Raw genomic sequence first — 20,016 nt, forward strand, 5'->3', positions numbered from 1 at the left:
GGGACTGGAGAGGCGAGGACAAAGTGGAGAAAACCGAAGAAAGGGATCTAAAAATAAAGTTCTTTTATTTATGGCATTTACACAACACAAGAAAGTAATGTAGGATGTACACTAATCTTATGTTTACGGAAATATTTCATACTAATAACACTGCCAAAAGCCCTAATAAAGTATCTCCCTAAAAGGGAGTGGGGACAAACAGAATAACAACTGAACACGCCAGGACCACAAGTGATTTTTAACACCATTTTGTCTCTCAGCCTCATTTCAGATCATCTGTGTTCCTTTTTCTTTTTTTTTTTTTAATTTATTTTTTTGACACAGAGAGATCACAAGTAGGCAGAGAGGCAGCAGAGAGAAAGGAAGCAGGCTCCCCGCTGAGCAGAGAGCCCAATGCGGGGCTCGATCCCAGAACCCTGAGTTCATGACCTGAGCCGAAGGCAGAGGCTTTAACCCACTGAGCCAACCAGGTGCTCCCCGTGTTCCTTTTTAAACTCATCTTTACTTTTTCCTTATGGAGAGTATCACTGTTTTTATAATTCTGTCTGAAGGCTTCTGCAAGATTCTCATAGTTATTTCACTTCTTCAAGAAAAAAACGTCAAAAGCCCTACCTGATATTATTAGAAGCATCTCCCCTTCCAACTACAGCAGCCTAAAATGAGAGTTCCCATGTTATGTACTGTACTGGAAACAACAATATTTGATACGTAATACTATAGCCAAATATTGCCAATACAGTGAAAAACCAAGGAATCTGTTTAAAATTGAACTAAACGGATTTTGTAAAAATGCGAAAGCCCAAATATTCAAATGGAATGTTAGTGCTACAAAGTGTGTGGTGATAACTGAAGTCTCTCTTAGAATATTTGACTTTCCAAAGTCCTCATAATCTGACCTAATTGAGCTTTACCACTTTTAATGAGAAACACTAATACTATCCTTTAGGAGTTCCCTCACCAAGTCAAAGATAAAGTTTTATCTTCGGTGGCTTAATTCATTTCCATATCACCTCACCAAAGAGAGCTTTCTTAAATAAATACAAAGAAGTTATGCTAAGGAGCCAGTGTGGTAATATCCAATTTGAATTCTAGACTATCAGGAGATGTGCAATTACATTTCAGAAAGGAAGGAGCCCTTCTATTTTAACATGCATTGTATTCCTCCTAGCAGCCATGCATAGGAATGATGATGATGTTAAATCTAATTAGACACAGATTTACTACTTTCCTTCCTGCTTTCCCATATTGCTAATATTATAAATAGTACTTGCTTTAAAAATGGTAAGAAGCTCACCACAACTACCAGATTTAAAATGCCAGAAATCTATTTGTTGAGGGAAAGCTGCTTCTGAACACCTGAGGAAATGAAGAGATACTTTTACTGTTAATGAAAAGCCACAACCATTGACCAGTATACAGCCCAACGGTAAAGATGTCTGGAGTCACACTGTCTCCTCAGCATCTTGGCTTCACCACTCAACAGTTCCATCAGTGATCTTGAGCAAATTACTTAGGCTTTGAGCCTCACTTTTTCATGTACAAAATAAGAATAATAATCCTATGGCCCTCACAGTTATTGTGTAGGTCAAGGAGATAATAAATGTAAAGCACTTGGAATATTGCCAGCATTTAAGTGTTAAGAAATGTCAGTTATTATTTTCACCATTTTGGTTTTCATTTTCACAATTAAATGAAGCTACTCAGCAAAAGCTACTAGAGCCTTAACAGCTTCCCTGAGACACCTCAGTTGGCTAAACTATGAGAAGACTCCATCTCTGTACAAACAGAGTCATTTATACCATAAACGTCCTTTCACAATACAAACACTACAGACTTCTGGCACATCAAGAACAACAATAATCTGCCCTTTGAATGTAGTAGAGAAAAGTCCTATATACACGAAACCATAGTGCAACCAGTCTACATTCAGATCCACGTTCAGCGCCTATAAAGTAACAATAATCAAAAGCCAACAACTAGCACATTACGCTTACGCTTTTAGTATAAGAAAACAGCAAATATTTTCTAGAGTACTAAAATATTCACATTGGCTGTTTGACATTTTGGATCCCTCTGAGAATCGGATAAGATAAAAACAAGACAAACAAACAAAAAACCACAATAGACCCTAACCTCGGAAAAACGTGTGGATACAGATGACTTTATACTCAATTTCTGGGGATGTGTGACCCATCTATCTCAAGCTCATTCATGGGCCCAGGTTAAGAATTTCTACTACATTTACTTATAAGTCTACATGGTTGTAAACTATTTACCACTTGTAATCTCAAAGGGCAATATTACATTTTCAAGGAAAAATACTACTGCAATATATAATACAAACAATACAACTGCTTATGGTCAAATTGATTTGGTATGACTTTTATTAAGCTTTATTTGTTCTTTTCTAAGAATTAGCTTATGATTAAATCACTACACAATTGATCTCCAAATTCCATCAAGTAAAAATTTTAGGACACATTTTCTCTGGTTTCCTTGTTCAATGATGATGCTAACTGGACAATATAAAAAGATCAGCATCACAGAGCAGTAACAATTGCAGGCTAAGCAATAAATTACTCTGTTCTCAATCCTAGATACTTTCAGACATGAATTTTCCTTTAGACTAAAAATACTTCCATACAGATGCTGCATGAAAAAAAAAGATAAGGTTAGCAAGAAATGATGGGCAAGGTTAAAGAGAAGAATAGGAAAGTGACTGTGGAAAATTTACAGCGATTTCTATTACAAGTAAAGATATCCCCTGGATCACAAAGTTATTGAAACATACTATTAAGGTGACTAAAGCTGCCTGAATTAGTCCATGTACTTGGTAATTATCAGACCTTAATATACCTCAGGGTAATGTACAGGTTTTAAAAACAAAGATACCCAAATCCAGCAAGAAGTGGCTCTACATTCCGTTAAGGAATTTGCCCATGGTGTGTAAGTGTTTATAAAAATATTTAATGAGAAACAGAAGTGCTTAATGTGGCTCTGTCAGACACAGCAATTAGGATTTGAGTCACTCAATGTATTTTTTTGAAACAAATGTTATTAAAAAAAATTTTTCTCTGTAGGTTTACTTCTTTTTTTATGCCCATTTTCTCACAAAGAATTGAAGGTTGGTTACAAAACACAGATGCCACCAAAAGAGAAACTAATCTGAGGAAAACTAACAAAATAAAAATACAATTAAGAAGCAAATGCTAGGGTTTCGATTAATCTGTGGAAGGCAAATGACCTGGTCCTACCCAGTTTCTGGAGCTAGGATCCCATCAGCTTAAACAACTGAGGGAAGCAGAGACCATCTCAAGAGCTGGCAGTATCCAGAAGAGGAAAAACAAGCCATCGGCTGCACAACTTTTCTTAACACTTGTGTCTCCATCACTTCTAGAAATGTAGTCAACACATACAACCACTCTTTCTAAAAACAGTGAAGGCCTGAATATAAACAGTTTGTTCTACTTTGGTTTTAGTTTGGGAGGTAACTTCAGTAGCTTTGAAATGAAACAAAAATCGTACTCCAATACTTAAAATTGTTGTGGTCACTTAAAGAGGAATCTGTCACGTGTGTGTGTGTGTGTGTGTGTATGTGTGCGCGTGCGTGCGCATTACAGAAATAACGTAAGACCCAGAGAAACAAAAGAGTATGAGAAAGATACAGTATGAGGCAAAATGAACATTCACTTTCTCCCACTGAGAAGTAGACAACAATAAATGACTTTAAATAGGCAAGATTTGGGTCACATATTAAAACAATTTCAGCGATGCCCAGGTTATGAGTATTAACAACTAGTCTACAAACATCTTCTCTGAAAATAGTAATTAAAAAATTTATTAATTATACCTCAATAAAGTGGAAAAAGTAAACTATAAATAATTTTAAATTTTAAGAGCAAAAAATACATGATAGCCTTTTTTTTTTTTTAATATATATGGTCCTGCCTTGATGAAGGAGGAATAAATTTATCTATCCAGGTCCCTTCAAGTACTCACCAATTCGTTTAAAAAACAAATCACATAATCATCACATTGAATTCTTCATCGACCAGTGAGGAAGCTCTTATTTTTACACAGTAAAATAGTATAGAACAATTTATATCATAAACAATGCATACATTTTAAAATATGGAAGCCTGCTTTTAAGGCAGTTAACTTTATTCAACTTCACTTGGAACTTTTGTCCATACAAAATTTAACTGAAACTGTGCATGTCAGATAGGCAATATTTAGAATGTATTAACCTTCTCTTCACTTACCTGGTCCTTCTCATGGGGTAGAAGGCTGACAGGTGGTAGTGAGGATGGGAAAGCACTGGGGTATTTGGGAGCCCCCTTGCCATCTAAGCTTCCGTAATTGACCCTGTACTGTGGTCCATCTTTCAGTAATCTCCCATTGTTCACTGCGCGTTTAGCCCCTAGTCGCAGCCGCTGCTGAAAGGCTGGGTTGTTGGTGGTGCTTGTGAGATCACTTTGACTTCTGAGATATTTCTCGATGTTCTTCAGTGAGGAGCCATTTGGTTCCTCAAGCCCTTCAATTGCTCTCCTTAAAAGTTTATTCCAATCCACATTGCGGAGATCATTACATGATCCCCTAGACCCCTTGGTTGACTTAGGAAAAGTGCCTGGTTTAACTGATGAAAAGCGCCCAGGGTTGTCTGGGTCCTTATAGGAGGCAAGGCCTTTGTTGGTGACTTTGAGAACTGAGCCATCCTGAACACTGAGTTCCAGCTGCTCAGAGACTGTCTTCTTATCCAACCCATGGGAAGTGCTGACTGCATGGCAGATTCTCTCTTCAGAGGGCCTTTGCTTTTGCTTTTTTATTTTTTGTATAGCTTCAAGAATCCACTCTGTATAAAGTGGGTTTGCAAGTTTTACCATGGTTGACAAATGACTTCTTCAATACCAAAGTTACCCATAGAGGTTCTCCTTGTATTTAACAGGACTTGAACATTTGAAAGTCATTTACGACTCAACAAATGGGCAGAATATTCCAGACCTTATTAAGCAAAACCTCACAAACATCCATCCTTAAGAGATTAAAAACAGGACACACAGGCAATGTTGATAGTTGTCTTATTTTACCAACAGGAAAGACTGCATTCTCCCGAAGAACATCTTTAACAAGGAAATCAAGACCTTAAAGGATAAAAAGGGGAAATAGCCTCTTAATAATGGAACTTCTAAAAATAAAAGACTCTTCTTACTTTTAAGATGCAAAAGGACCACAGAAGTAATGACAGGCAGGTAATTATGTAACAAAGCCACAGTGACTGTATTTCCTAACCAGAAATTGGGTCATAGTCTGAGAAGGAAATTTTTTTAGGATTTTCACTTGTTATTTATACAAAGTCATTTATGGGGCATTTAAAAGATCACACCTATGTTATTTATTTAATGGATTAACCTTTATTGAAATTAATAAAATTACATGAGTGGTTCAAGATATATGTCTATCATAAACATAAAACCAACCTCAAAGAGTAAGTCTATAACACAAAAACTCTGATGAAACTACAATGACCCTTGAACAATGCAGGGGATTATCAAAAAAATCTATGTATAACTTCTGACTCCCCCAAAACTTAACCACTAATAGCCTACTGTTAACTGGAAAACTTACCAACAATATTAAACAGTTAATAAGTTTTGTATATTATATGTACTATACGCTGTATTTTTACAATAACGTAACCCTGAGAAAAGAGAATATAAGAAAATCACAAGGACAAGAAAATACATTTACAGTACTCTATTTGTCAAAAAAAAAAAAAAAAAAAAGAAAAATCAAAGTGTAAGTGGATCCACACAGTTCAAACCCATGTTGTTCAAGGGTCAACTGTACATGAACCTTAGTTCAAGAAATCTTAAACTTGGGGGGGAAAAAGGGCAAAAATCCTGATTCTTCTACTTCAGCTAGATATTGTATTTCCCAAGTTTCAAATGTAAGAAAATTTCCCATCTAGCCACTTCTACAGAATCATACCTCTCATCCCTTTGCAAAGGGTCTATGACACTCTCTAATCCACAGGCTGGAAAACTCAAACTAGTATGGTAACATAACCCTTCATCTTTTAAGTAACATACTATTCTAGGTATCTTAATACCTGCCCAATACAAGGACGGTTCACACAAATCTGATTCCAGGTAAACAGTTGCTCCCTGAAAGCCTCTGGTGTGCACCAAAACCACCCTACATCTCTAATCTGTATTGAACCTGCGACAAAGTGCCCTGGCCCGGGAGTTGGGTCAGATCCGGTCTCTAATCTTGCCTTCCACTGGTAATATTCACATCTGAACTCTTTTTATAGTTTCAAGTTTACAAAGTATGCTCACATGTAATTTGTCATTTAATCTGCAAGACATCTCTATGAGCAAACTGAGGTTCAGGGGAAGATGGAACTCACTCATGGTAACAGTCTATAGTCTATAGCCTAAACTTAAGGCTAAATTGCCATTATGCTAAAATCTAAGTCCCGTGCTATCTTCACCTGAGCCACAATTTCTTCTGAAATCAGACTAATGGTATGAACACCTGCTCTACCAACATCTATCGAAGAAACCCTGGTTAATGACACATTTCAGTCACCTTACCTGTAGGGCAATAATAGTAAATCCCTCACTGGAGTGCTGAGAGAATTAAGTGAATATGCCATCTAATATTCAACATATAGTAACTATCATCACTTCCCATTAAAGCAACTGTCTGTACAGTTTGAAAAATGCCTCATTAAAAAAACTAAATGTATCTCTGGTTATTTATTTAACCTATCTACAAGGGAAAAATAACACCTTTCCTCAAAGCTAGCCAGATACAATGACAAACGTAACATTTGCTCTGTTGCTGAAAAACTGGGCCACTGAACTACACTTGCTCAGTCAGCCTGAAAGAGGCAGTTTAAAAAGGATTGTCCTCTCTTTGCAGTCAGTAAACTGTATGTTCACTTCATTTTTTTCCCCCTCGGGATTCAGAAACTTGGGGCTAAAGGGACTGAAGAGGTCATCCCATCTAATCTCTAGTTATCTAGTAAAAGATTCCTCGTTCAATAACCCCAACAAATGGGCCATCAAATCTTAAAATACTTCCAGTGACAGAGAATTTATTACTTTTTGAGACAGTTCATACCACTACTGGACAGCTCTAACTGTCATAATATATTCCTTGCTGACAAGACCCAAAATCTATCTTCCTAGAACTTCTACCCTCTAGTCTTGGTTTCCCTAAAACAATCCCAAGAAATTCTTACTAATTCTTTAATGTAACAGGCCTTCAAATATTTGAAAATAAGAATCTTTTGAAAACCACTAAAACTGAACTTCCCCTACCTCCCGCCCCACTTTAGACCACTCTTATTCCAGTTTCTTAACACTTGCACATCACGTGGTTGCCAAGCACTTCCTTCTTTTCGTTGCTCACTAGTTTGGCTAATGTCCATCTTAAATCTGGCAGTCCAGGCATTATCCAAGCATAAATGTAATCTTAACAGCCTTGCCACACAACTGACTCATGCTAAGCATACAGTCCAAATAAAAATCCCAGCTCTTCTTTCAAAAATGTGGTCAAGCTGAGTCTTTCCATTCTCTTCCTTGCGCAAATATAAATGCTGGGATTTAAAATTTATTACGGTTCAAGTTCATTTTGTTGATTTGAGTCTATCTTCCAATCTGTTAGATCTTTTTGAATCTTGATTCTGTCATCTATGTCATCTGCAAATCTAGTAAGTGCTCCCCTCTGTCATTATATAAACCACTAAAAAAAAAAAATGTTAGACTTGGAATATGGTGTGTTTAGGAATAAAACCACTGGCTTTCATAGTGCAACTACTTTCAAGATAGAACATGGGAATCACTGTGTGTTAAGTTTAGAATAGGACACATCTTTCCAAAGTAAAACGGTCTGGGACAAATTTCCATTAGAAGACATTTCACTATGTTCATGTAATTATTTCACCTTTTATTGTTTACTCAGGATGAATCCACTCATTTAATTTGATTGCACAAAATACAACTGCAGGAAGCAGGAGGAGAGGTCACAGAAAAGTGTCCAATATCGCAAAGGTGCTCTCAGGCATTTTGGTTACACAAGTAAATGAACATACCTTAAAACAAAAACTAGTAAAAACTCAAAATATACCTTCATGACAAGGTATTACCACTATTTTACATATAATCAACAGAATCATGCATATCCATTTAACAACACATTTCAGTAAGACTGACATTCTGTATCTTAAAAATATAAAATAAGGGAAAATACCAGAATTGGAACTCCAAATGTATTAACAGTCCATGACAAAAAAGAAGATTGTCCAGATCTTCAAGCAAATCTGCCAAAGGAAAAAAAGTAAATGTTAATCTGGGCATAAAGACATCCTTCCAATTCAGGAACCATCTATGGATCTTCACAACTATCCAATACAAACAACTGCAATGAGTTTATCAGCACTTTACTCTTGGTGCTATATTAACTCTTTCCTACCACTTAAGGGTATTTTAAAAAATGGTTCAGGACAGGAAATGAAACCCCACAGCCATGCTTAAAGAGAAAAATTTTGCTCTTAAGACCACATGTGTTTTCCAAATTTTAAAAATCAGGTTGTGATAGGAGCACCTGGGTGGCCCAGTCGGTTAAGTATCCAACTCGATCTCAGCTCTGGTTCTGATCTCAAGATTGTGAGTTCAAGCCCCACACTGGGCGTGGAGCCTACTCCAAAATAAAACCAGGCTGTGACAAAGTCTAAGAAAGAATCTCACCACGGGGGGGGGGGCGGGGGAGAAAATCTTGGTATTGCTCAAAAAGCCAGGCAGGTATAACATTTTGTCCGAAAACAAAAAAGTCAAATGTTGTTTGAAACTCAGTTATTAACTTTCCAGAAAACGTTCACGATTTGTCCCAAAGGTCACCTTTCATCTATGTACTGACTGGACAATCAACAAGATACGGCCAATACCTGCACCTAAGAGAAGACTATACCAGTTTCCACAAGAATAAGTATATACTGGCACACATCACACTTCAGACAATAGTGATCATTTTCACTTCAAAGACAAAAAATAAATTTAAAACAACAATGTGAATAATTACATTGGATCTTATATACAAAACAACGAAGCAACCTTAGATCCTCCTTCTCCCCTCCCCCAGTGCGACAGACACACACACCCCACTCCTCAATTTAATCTCAAAATTAGCTCTCATCTGACACCAACCAACAGAGTTAATTAGGCAGAAGCAGATGTAACTCAGCAGCTCTATGCTACAACCAGAATCAGTGTTAAAGCATACACACACACACACACACACACACACACAGCTAGGAGAGGAACAAAATCAGTAGTCGCTTATCTGTAGCCAATTCTCAACTGAACACATGTATATTATCCACTTTGTGTATTATCCACTGCAAATTTTTTTAATCTTAGGCGGTTTTGTTACTGACATCCCACTGCCCCACTGTAAATTGGTATACAGTAAGAGAATAGATTGAAAACCAATTTAATTTTAGTCTAAGCAGTATCTAACTAGAAAGACAAGTCTACAGGAAAAGATGCGTAATTTATTCAAAAGCCAAAAAGAAAGGATTTTTTCCCCCTGATTTGGAATTATCCACACCACCTCTCTTTTTCAGAGCACTAGGATTTGTTTCACATGCAGACAGGACATTCTATCAGAAGTACAACCCTAAAAATCATTATCCTTTTTTCATTTTTTTCAGTAAAATGGAAGTTGGACTAAAAGGCTATCAAAAAGGGAATGAATCATTCCAAATTAATTCTGGGGACTCATGCAACATCAAATTAAATTATTCTATTTTCTAAGGTTTTGAATCACTTTATTTTTAACTACAAAATAATATCAGTAAATTATATGGTTGTATGGATGTATTTACATCATTCATTACAAACTATTTGAAAGAGATCTAGAGAAATGCTTAGTCCAACACGCGCTTTTGGCTTCATTAGTATTATATAAATATCAACACTATTCAGAAATATTCATGTCAGCATAAGAGGAGTCAAAATACCCTGGATCATAAATATTATGTGAAACCTCCTCGATGCTTTCACTAAAGCTGTGTGTTGTTTCAAAATCAATGTCATAACACTTGAGTCATATCACAGATGAGCCAAAAACAGTGGTTAAAAAAAATAAGGATTAACAATAGAGTTTACTCTTTTATCATCCTGGGTTTTACTTGCTAACAGTTATTTTTAGCTTTCCCACTTTTATATGCTCCTGGATTTTTTCACAGCTTATTATGTAACTGAGTGAGGATCCACACATCTTAACAGTATCTTCTGAAACAGAACATACACTGCTTAAGGGAAGAGACCTTAACTTTTTTCCTTGTCTAACCACTCAGCACAGGCTATCTGCATACCTGCTCAAAGCGGTGTCCAAAGTTAATATCTGCTGTCTGACATCAAACATCATCCCATTTGTTAACTCAAATCCTGGATATATCTATTTCCCCAAAAATTAATGCTCAAGGCCCCGAATATACGAACTGGAAGGAGAGGATACAAATACTAACAAAGAACAAGCAACAACATTTAGCAAGACATTCCCTGTATGCAGCCTTATGGTAGGTGGTAGAGGCATAAGAAGCAATTCAGAAACAAAGCACTGTTTGATAGTTCTTCGAAAAGCTAAAAAGGAAATTGCCATAAGACCCTACAATTCAAGCGGACACCTACGTGGCTCAGTGGGTTAAAGCCTCTGTCTTCAGCTCAGGTCATGATCCCAGGGTTCTGGGATCGAGCTCCACATCAGGCTCTCTGCTCAGCAGGGAGCCTGCTTCCCCCTCTCTCTCTCTCTGCCTGCTCTCTGCCTACTTGTGATCTGTCAATAAATAAAATCTTTAAAAAAAAAAAAAAAAAGACCCTACAATTCAACATGTAGGTTTATACCCTGATGAACTGAAAACAGATACTCTAGTAAGTATACATACACACCTGTTCATAACAACACTATTCTCAATAGTCAGAAAGTGGACACAGACCAGAATGTCCATCGACAGCTGAATGCAAACTGGGTGAAGGGTATTAAGAAGGGCATGCAATGGAATGAACACTGGGTGTTAGATACAACTGAATCACTGAACTCTACCTCTGAAACTAATCATACAGCATATGTTAATTAACTGAATTTAAATAAAATAAAAAAATTTTTAAAGAAAAAAATTTTTTTAAAAAAACAGTTGAATAGATTAACAAAAGATGATATATCCATGCAGTGGAATATTATTCAGTCATAAAAAGAAAAACGCTGATATATGCTATAGTATGGATGAACCTTAAAAATATGTTGCAAAAGAAGCCAGACACAAAAAGTCACATATGGTTTAACTCCATTTATATGAAACATCCAGAACAGATAGATTGGTGGGGCCTGGGGAGTGGAGGGATGAAGAGGAACTGCTTAACGGGTAAGGGATTTTATCTTAGATTGATGAAAATATTTTGAAACTAGATAGAGCTGGTGGTCACACAACACCAGGATTTACTAAATACAACCGAACTGTTCACTTTAAATGGTTAAATTTATGTTATGCAAATTTCACCTCAGTAAGTCATTTTATAAAAAAGAGCACTAACTATAATACCAACCATTTTCTGACACCTACTGCAGGCCAGACACTTCACATACGCTGTCAGTACACACACATAGGTATCAGTAAACCTTAAAACAACTCTGTAAGGTAGCACTGTTGCCTGATCTTGCAAAAGTAAAACTGAGACATGACTTGCTTAAGGCTTCAGACCACTAAGTCTGAAGAATTTACTTCCAATGCTCAAACCTAAAGTCTTTCCTATGTCTCCACTGGCTTTCAAATAAGAATCCTTGGACATCTTGTGAGAAAGTGCCTCAAGTTATCACCTGCATTACGTTCAACACTAAGGTCACATTAAGTCCTTGCACCCAACAAAGGAGCTCCATTTTAATTGTCCCATTCATACTAGGCTTCTGAAGAGTCACTTCACAGAAAGGGTTCCTCCAACTACAGCAGGGAAAAAGTCTGGAAACCACTGTGACTTTCCCTTGCCGAGTGGGGAGAACACCCCTTGGGTGGGTGGGACGTAAACTGGACCTTGAAATTGGGACAACCGCCCAGTTTCGTAATCCAAATGAAATGAAAATTTAAGTCCTTCATGGGCCAGCAAAAACTAACACCATCTCACAGAAAGCCCTACATCTCTTTGTCTTACAGGAAGCTTTTAGCTATCTTAATATTTTAGCATTCATTTCCCATTTTGTATTATGCTTATTTGTATACTGACCTCATCTCCCTTACTAGAACCGTGAAATTCTTAAGAGCAGGATTCAGGTCTGATTTCACCTTTGTATGCCCTTAGATTTCCCAGAACCACTACGTGAACATAAGAGGGGTGCCGTGCCTATCTGCTAGATGGCCACATCAGGGAACAAATGAAGGGAATCTAGCAGAGGGCACAGGAGCTAAGAATGAACTGCCTAAAAAAAAAAGGACACCAAGTCCATATGCATGTGTTGAAGAGAAAAAGAAATAAAGTTGGATGTAACAAAAACCAGGCTGAGGCGTGTGAACGTGACAGATGAATAGGAAGCCAATGCAGAAGTAGACACAATACAGCACAGTGAAGTGCACCCACGCACGTGCACAAATTTGTTCAATCTCTGAATCTCTCTGGCAATAGTATCCATCCAGTGTAAGTTGGAGGGAAGGATGACTGAACAAACTAAAGAAACCAGGACTTCATCTTTCCCAAGATCAATCTTGTTCAACTTATATTTATGAGCCTAACTCAGCAGCAAGCCCAGAGTAGGCACTCAATAAATGTTAATTGAATTGAATATTTAATTCCCCATTTTGGGGGAATAATACTAAATTCTTTCTCACTACTCATTAACATCGAGAGTTTTCAATTCACAAGCTAATAATGTTTTCCAAGGATTTCTAAGAGGCTAAATCACCATGAAAATTATCATTTCAACTAATACATATTATATTAATTGGAAGTTTAATTTTTCATGTCATGCTTCCTAGTTGACAATATCCTTGTTATGTCATTAAACTGTAATTGTGTAAATCTGCTTCAACAAACAATAACTGAACCATCAATAAACTATTATGACTTCCATAATCCTTAGCAAAGATTAGTTTCAACATCATCATCACAAATTAGTAGAGACAGGCCCCAAATCTCCTGGTGAAGCCCAAGAATTAGGTTTGCGAAGTCATCCCTACATTTACGTGCTCAATAGTTTCAGTCTCTAAACTTTAATCACACTGTTAGGAACCTCACAGGAAATTTGATCCCTTGTAAAACAGAGGATTTTAGAGACAAGATGAAAAGTCATTTGAAGTCATCAGGCCTTTGGAGCCAGGGTACACTGATTAATAATGATGATATTATAACTAAGCACTCTCACTTAAGAAATAATCAACTAAATTTAGAATGTCTTTTTTTGGCATTCAAAAATTCCTATTCAACCCTAGATTTCTTCCTAATTATAAATTAGCTTTAACCAGGTTTTAATGATAAAGACTGAGAACAATGTATTGAGAAAAAAAATCTGACACCTGAATTTTTAAAAGATTTTGAAAATACAGATCATATAAGAATTCTGTATTAGTTTTATTACAGATACCTTCAAAAAGGATAGCCTGTAGAGCCTGAAAACCAATTAGGGTTCCCCTTTGAGAACCTCAAGAAAACTACAGATCTAGGGGCACCTGGGTGGCTCAGTCGGTTAAGCCACTGCCTTCAGGTCATGTTATGATCCCAGGGTCCTGGGATGGAGACCAGAGCTGGGCTCCCTGCTCCGCAGAGAGCCTGTTTCTCCCTCTCCCTCTGCCTGCCTCTGTCAAATAAATAAATAAAATCTTAAGAAAAAAAAAATCCTACAGATCTATTTTTAAAAATGAACACATGTACATATAGTCATTTGTATACAATCTCAAGGGTTTACAGGACCTCTTTCACCTATACCAAGACCCCTTAAGGCCCACTAACTACTCCACTTACTTTAATATACAGAGAGGTCAATAATTTTATTGAGTTTCAAAGTAACTATCTCTACATGTGCCTTTTTTTTTAAAAATTCTATGAGAAGGCACCTGGGTGGCTCAGTGGGTTAAGCCTCTGCCTTCCGGCTCAGGTCATGATCTCAGGGTCCTAGGATGGAGTTGCACATCAGGCTCTCTGCACGGCAGGGAGCCTGCTTCCTCCGCTCTCTCTCTCTCTGCCTGCCCACTTGTAATCTCTCTCTGTGAAATAAATAAAATCTTGAAAAAAAAATTTAAAATAAAAATAAAGATTCTATGTGAGAGAGAGCACAAGCGGTGGGTGGGGCCAAGGTGGAGGGAGTAGAGGAAGAAGCAGACTCCCCAGGGAGTCTAAGTGACCCTGGGGCTTGATCCCAGGACCCTGAGATCTGAGCAGAAGGCAGACGCTTAACCAACGGAGCCACCTGGGCACCCCTCTGTATGCTTTCATGAGGGCATGTTACATTTTAAGTAAGAGTCACTTTCATTGGTTTGGGATATTATCAATTAGAGGTCTGAAATCTTATTCAACAAGGAGGTGTGCCATGATGGGACATTATCTAAAGAGTTCAGGGATCAAGTCCCCACTCTGCCAGCTATCTAAGCTGTGGGATACTGGTCATGTTAATGAATCTAAGTCTCTGTTTTGTCCTTTGTGAAAAAGATTAAACACCCCTGTTTGGCAGAACTGTTAAGAGGAATAACTGAGATAACAAATAGAGAACCAAGGATGGTGGCAGACACATAGCAGAACACAATAAAATACTAGCTCATAAAGGGAAAAAGGGCAATACAGTCAGCTGGAGACCCGTAAAATCTAATCTGGCTGAACTTCTGTCTATATGACCATTTTCTCCTAAGAGACAGGGGAAGTCAGCACCTGGCCCTTAGTTATAGTTGTGGACAAGTAAAAATTCAAGACAGCGCACAGAAGTGAACAAAGGCAAAAACAGATTTTTAATGGCAAGGATAGGGTCAAGAACAGTGTATTTTACTCATAATCATACATCTTTTAAGGTCAATAAAGCTTTTAGAAGATAATACCACATAAGAGAATATATTCTTGACCTGAGGGTAGGAAAAGAGTCTTAAAACAAGACACAAAAAGCACTAACCATAAAGAAAAGACCAATAAATTTGACTCCATTAAAATTAAGAACTTCTGTTCATTAAAAGACACCATAAAGTAAGTGAAAAGGCAAGCCACAGGATGGAAGTAGGCATTTGCAACATACACACATGACAAAATAAATAAAAACTTCAAAATACCAATAAAAGACACAAGGCCCAATTTAAAAAATAGGTAAGTAAGGGGCAGACTTGAACAGGAATTTTTACAAATGAGGAAATTCAAACAGTCCATTAATATATGGAAAGCTATTCAACCTGATTACTAACCAGTTAAATGCAAAGTTTACCAGACTGGCTTATCTGAAAAGCCACCAAATCTGAGATGTGAAGAGGACAAGAAGCACTGGAATTCTCATATATCACAGAAGGGAGTGTGGTCTGGTACAACACTTTGGAAACCAGCTTGACCAGTCAGTACCTAGTCAAGTTGAAGACAAGCATACCTCATGACTAGAGCAACCATACAACTCATCATCCAAACACTTTTGAGCATTAATGTTGTATTAATAATTACACTGCGAAACAGGCATAAGTTAAGATAAATAGTCACTGTACCCATGAATTAGCAATTATTCCGAGGTGTGTATCTTAGAGAAACATATGTACGTGTGTAACCAGTTGACAGGGACAGGAACACTCACAGCAGCTCTGTTCACAATTTCCCCAAACTGGGAACAACTCAAATATCCAACAACAGTAGAATGGATAATTTAAAAAAAAAATAAATAAAAATTGTGCAAGATTTTAAGTCTTACAAAAAAGTGCTTAAAGGTGCTTTGGAAATGAGAATTAAAACATCTTAAGGGAAAAAAAAGATCCCTCCAACACACTTCTTCCATCCATGCACTATTACCATTTCGCAAGCAAGGACTGATCACTATAGCTCACACATCCCCATGAAACAATTTCCTTTCTGCTCACTTTATACAAATAAAAGCAAGTATATGCATGTGGAAAACTGAAGGTATTTTGTAGAAAACGATCTAAGAGACTGAAAAAGTCACCTGTTAGGAATCCTGGCATTTAATAAAGCCAGATCAGTTGGTTAACTAGTATGTAAAAATTCATCAAGTTTTTTGAAGTACATTAAAATTACTTATTAAACTCCTCAGCTACCCTTCCACACTCACCCTATTTTACCATTCATTCATGTTATGCCTTACACCTGACAGTTTCAATCCCATCTTCACAAGAAGTGGGTAAGATAAACATTTGGTGTTAGGGCAATGACTGAACACCCACTCTACTCAGAGGCCTGGGTATGGCTGGTAGGTAAAACTTCCACTCTCAACCGTTCATTGCGGTAAGTTCCTTCTTTAATGTTACCACCTTCTGCTATCTTCTGCCTTTTTTTTAAAGTCATCATTTCACCTCCCCAACCTTCAACCCTAAGTAGAGGGTCTCAGATAAAAATCTTACCGTTTACTGAAACGTGCAGTATTTTCCTATTCCTCTTAAAAACATAAAAAGACTGCCCCAATTCATTTTAATGCATACGTGAAGAATTAACGGGTAAGAATGGAATGAATGGAGTGTATTACTTCAGGGCTATCCCACAAAATCCAGGATACACAATACAGAAAACAGTACTTTACTCCCAATTATACCAAAATAATAATAATGGTAACTTTTTTGGAGCACACTATCCCAACGTTAATTAATTCCCATTTGCTACTTTCATCCCCCATCCATATACAGAAAGGTCTTTTTATTTCTTTTTATTTTTATTTCTTAGTACCTCCACCCCAAACATACTTGACACTTTGTTCACTGGTTCTCTTCTCTTATTTTCCACATCTGTAACTCTTTATTACTATTCTCTCACAACCTTTGTCAAATGCTCTGTTTATCACATCCCAATACCTTCTCCCAATTGCAGGGCTTAAACAACTTCATGGGGCACAGGAAACCATATGTAACCTAGTCCCTTCTCTTCCTTTGCCCCTAGTCTCCCACAACTTCCTGCACTCTACCCATACCAAAATACTTACAAATTCAAAAAGACACAATGTCCTTTCCCAAGGTAATACTGGAGCTTCCCCTGAGACAGACACCCTGCCCCACCTTCAAGATTCCAGCTCAAGTTTCACGCAAGAAATCCAGCCTGTCAACAACCTGGCTTCCCAAACCAACACCTTTCTTTGCCCTATCCCTACTCCTGGTGCAGTCCCCCAAATCACATGCACCGAGACCCACTGCCCAGCCCCACCAATTTTTTTTTTCCACAACTGCCACCTTTTCTCAGCCCCCTGAATCACCCATCCCCATAAGATCTTCCGCTATAGATATTAAGCAAGTTCTGCTCTGCTGTTTGATCATCGTTCAAAACTCTCCCAAGTATATCCATGTCACTCTTCCATGTTTTTTTCAAGGCTTCATAGACCCCATACATCCTTTATAATTCCAATGCCGGTTTATCCAGATACCTGCTTCCCACCACAGCAACTGTATACTTGCTCCTCACATTCCAATACTCTCCGCAATCCAGTATCTACTCTGCACTGCTCTCCATACCACTCCATATCCACCACACCCAAACCTATTCTTACTGTCCCCAGATAACTGCACTCCCACCTTTCTGCATCCTTTCACTTGCCTTCACATACCCCTGGGTTCCTCTACCACATCTCCAATGTTGCACCTCTCCCTACCCTCACTTTGCCCCTGCTTGCACACCTCCAGTTTCCCCTCGCACCCACCCCCTCACCGTCTTTCTAGACACTAACTGGCCCCCCACCGTTCCTACCAGGTCACTCCCACTCAGAAAACCCCTCCAAACCCCCGCCTTCCAACCACCCGAGCCCCGCCCCCACCCCGGTATCGCCCCGCCCCCTCCACATCGAGCCCCGCCCCTTGCCCTGGAGGCCCTGCTGAGGGGCGGGGCCTGTCCCTCCTCCCTTTTCCCCCGCCCCCTACCGTCACGCTCAGGGGCAGCCTGACCCCGAGCGGCCCCGCGGTGACCCTCGCGCAGAGGCCTGTGGGAGGGGCGTCACAAGCCCCCGATCCCCCCCCACCTTCCGCCCCCCTCCCGCCCAGTCTCCTCCCCCTGGGAATGCGCGGGGTGGGTGACAGACCTGGCCGCGCGCCACCGCCACGGCGCCTGCCGGGGGCGCTGCCGCTGCCTGAGAAAGAACACGCGGCTGCCGCCTGGAGGAGGTGCCGTCGCCTCCGCCACCGCTGCCGCCGCCGCCAGGGGTAGGAGCTAAGCCGCCGCCATTTTGTGTCCCCCTGTTGTTGTCGTTGACATGAATCCGACATGACACTGATTACAGCCCAATGGAGTCTCATTAAACCCGAGCCGCGGCCCCGCCCCGGCGCTGCTCCATTGGACGAGACCACAGACACTTATGGCCACCCGTTGGCCTGCGGGTCTGTCCGTCACCCACACACTAGCCACTCTGCAGCCCATTGGGGCAGGTTCCTGCCGGTCATCTCGCCTCCGCATAGACACACCCCTCGACCCATCATTCTCCCCCTCCGGAACCACCCTGGGGGTGGGTCCACTGCCAGTACCAATCAACAGACCGCGGGGCCCGCCTCTTCTGGGCACCTATTGGTCCAGCTCTTTTTCTCTCTCCCAGACACCGCGCCACCTCTACTTCCACCTACCCGCCCCCTCTACCTCTAGAAATGGATTGGGTGTACTCGCAGGAAAGGCGCTTGGCCTTATTGGTTGCATACAACGCCAATCAGAGGGCCTTTTCCCTCTCCCCTCCCCCACTCAACCCCAAATCCCCTAGCCCGCAGCTAAAGTTTGTGTGAGAGCTGATCGCTGGCGGCGGCCGCAGGATTTAGGGGTGGGCGCGGGCGGGCGCGCGCGGGCGGGCACGCGAAGTTAAAATTCGAGGTTCTCAGTCGCCAGCTCCCGCGGTGGAGCGCGCGGACGGGCGCGCCGCCCGGAGCGTTCCATCCCGCCCCCTCCTCCACCCTCTCCCGTCCCGTCCCGGGCGACTACTCGCCCGCCCCCTGGCTCGCATCCTTACCCCCCACACACCCCTACCCTGCAAGCCCCAGGCCGGGTGCAGCCAGAACGATGTCGCTGCATCCTCCTCGCCATCCCATGCCGAAGGGGAGCAAGCCCCCTACCCGCCGGGCGTGCACCCCCCGGCTCCACACTCGCCCGTGTCTGCAAGCACGTGCACCGTTCGCCGCTGCCTCCAGCCACCCCGGTCCCCGGCTAACCTCGCCTGCAGCCCGGCCAATCGCTTGCTGCCCTTTGTTGCTGCAGCCCGGGTCTCCCCGCTGCCTTCCTCAGCCTCCGCCTCGTCCTTTGCCAGCCGCCCGGGTCCGCAGCGCCGCGCTCCCCCCGCCCGGGACCCACCGCCGCCGCCTCCTTCTCCTCCTCCGCCTCCTCCTCCTCGGCTCCGGGCTGCAGCGCACAGCCCGAGGCAGCGCCGCCCAGCCCCGCTCCCCCCGCGCCGCCAGCTAGCCCGCCCGGCCCGGCCGGGGGCGCAGCCTGGACCCCGCCCGCCCCAGTCCCCGCCCCGGGGGTACCTGCCTCCGCCCTGGGGGGCTCCGCTCGCCGCCCTCGGGGGAGGGCGGGGATGCCGGTGTCCGCGGGAGGATGGGGAAGCCTGGGCCGTTTGGGGCGGGGAGTGTGCCCGCCAGGGCTGGGACTGAGAGGTGCGGTCCTCGCCAACGCGCCCCCCCTCCCGCCGCTGTGGGCCCCAAACTTCGTCCTCCACCCGGGCCTTACACCCTCGGGTGATCGCGGCAGTTTGGGGGTAGGAGATGCCTCGGGAGCTGTGTCTACCCTGATCAAGAGGAAGAGGGAGCAGTGACATTCAGCGACCGCGGACAGGGCACGGCGGCAGCATCCTTGGGTGGGAGTGGGGATGTCAGATGCGGGCAGG

The 20,016-nt window shown here is 41.2% G+C and overlaps 1 protein-coding gene across 5 annotated transcripts in view; it reads right to left on the reverse strand.

Moving 5' to 3' along the window:
• Positions 1-19,679, reverse strand: part of KAT6B (lysine acetyltransferase 6B) — a 188,790-nt gene extending 169,111 nt beyond the window's left edge. The window contains exons 1-3 of one of the 5 annotated variants that reach the window (XM_059169836.1): positions 19,658-19,679; positions 8,260-8,329; positions 4,263-5,141 (exon numbers count right to left, since the gene is read on the reverse strand). In XM_059169836.1, coding sequence (XP_059025819.1) covers positions 4,263-4,883 — 621 coding nt within the window. In that variant the 5' untranslated portion in view covers positions 4,884-5,141; positions 8,260-8,329; positions 19,658-19,679. Of the gene's footprint in view, positions 1-4,262; positions 5,142-8,259; positions 8,330-18,237; positions 18,601-19,345; positions 19,511-19,657 lie in introns of those variants that run through there. The other 4 variants (XM_059169835.1, XM_059169834.1, XM_059169837.1 and 1 more) reach the window with 4 other exon arrangements.
• Positions 19,680-20,016: the final 337 nt, after the last annotated feature.

The sequence above is a fragment of the Mustela lutreola genome, chromosome 4 (assembly GCF_030435805.1).
Source record: "Mustela lutreola isolate mMusLut2 chromosome 4, mMusLut2.pri, whole genome shotgun sequence".
In the NCBI taxonomy this organism is placed as follows: Eukaryota; Metazoa; Chordata; class Mammalia; order Carnivora; family Mustelidae; genus Mustela; species Mustela lutreola.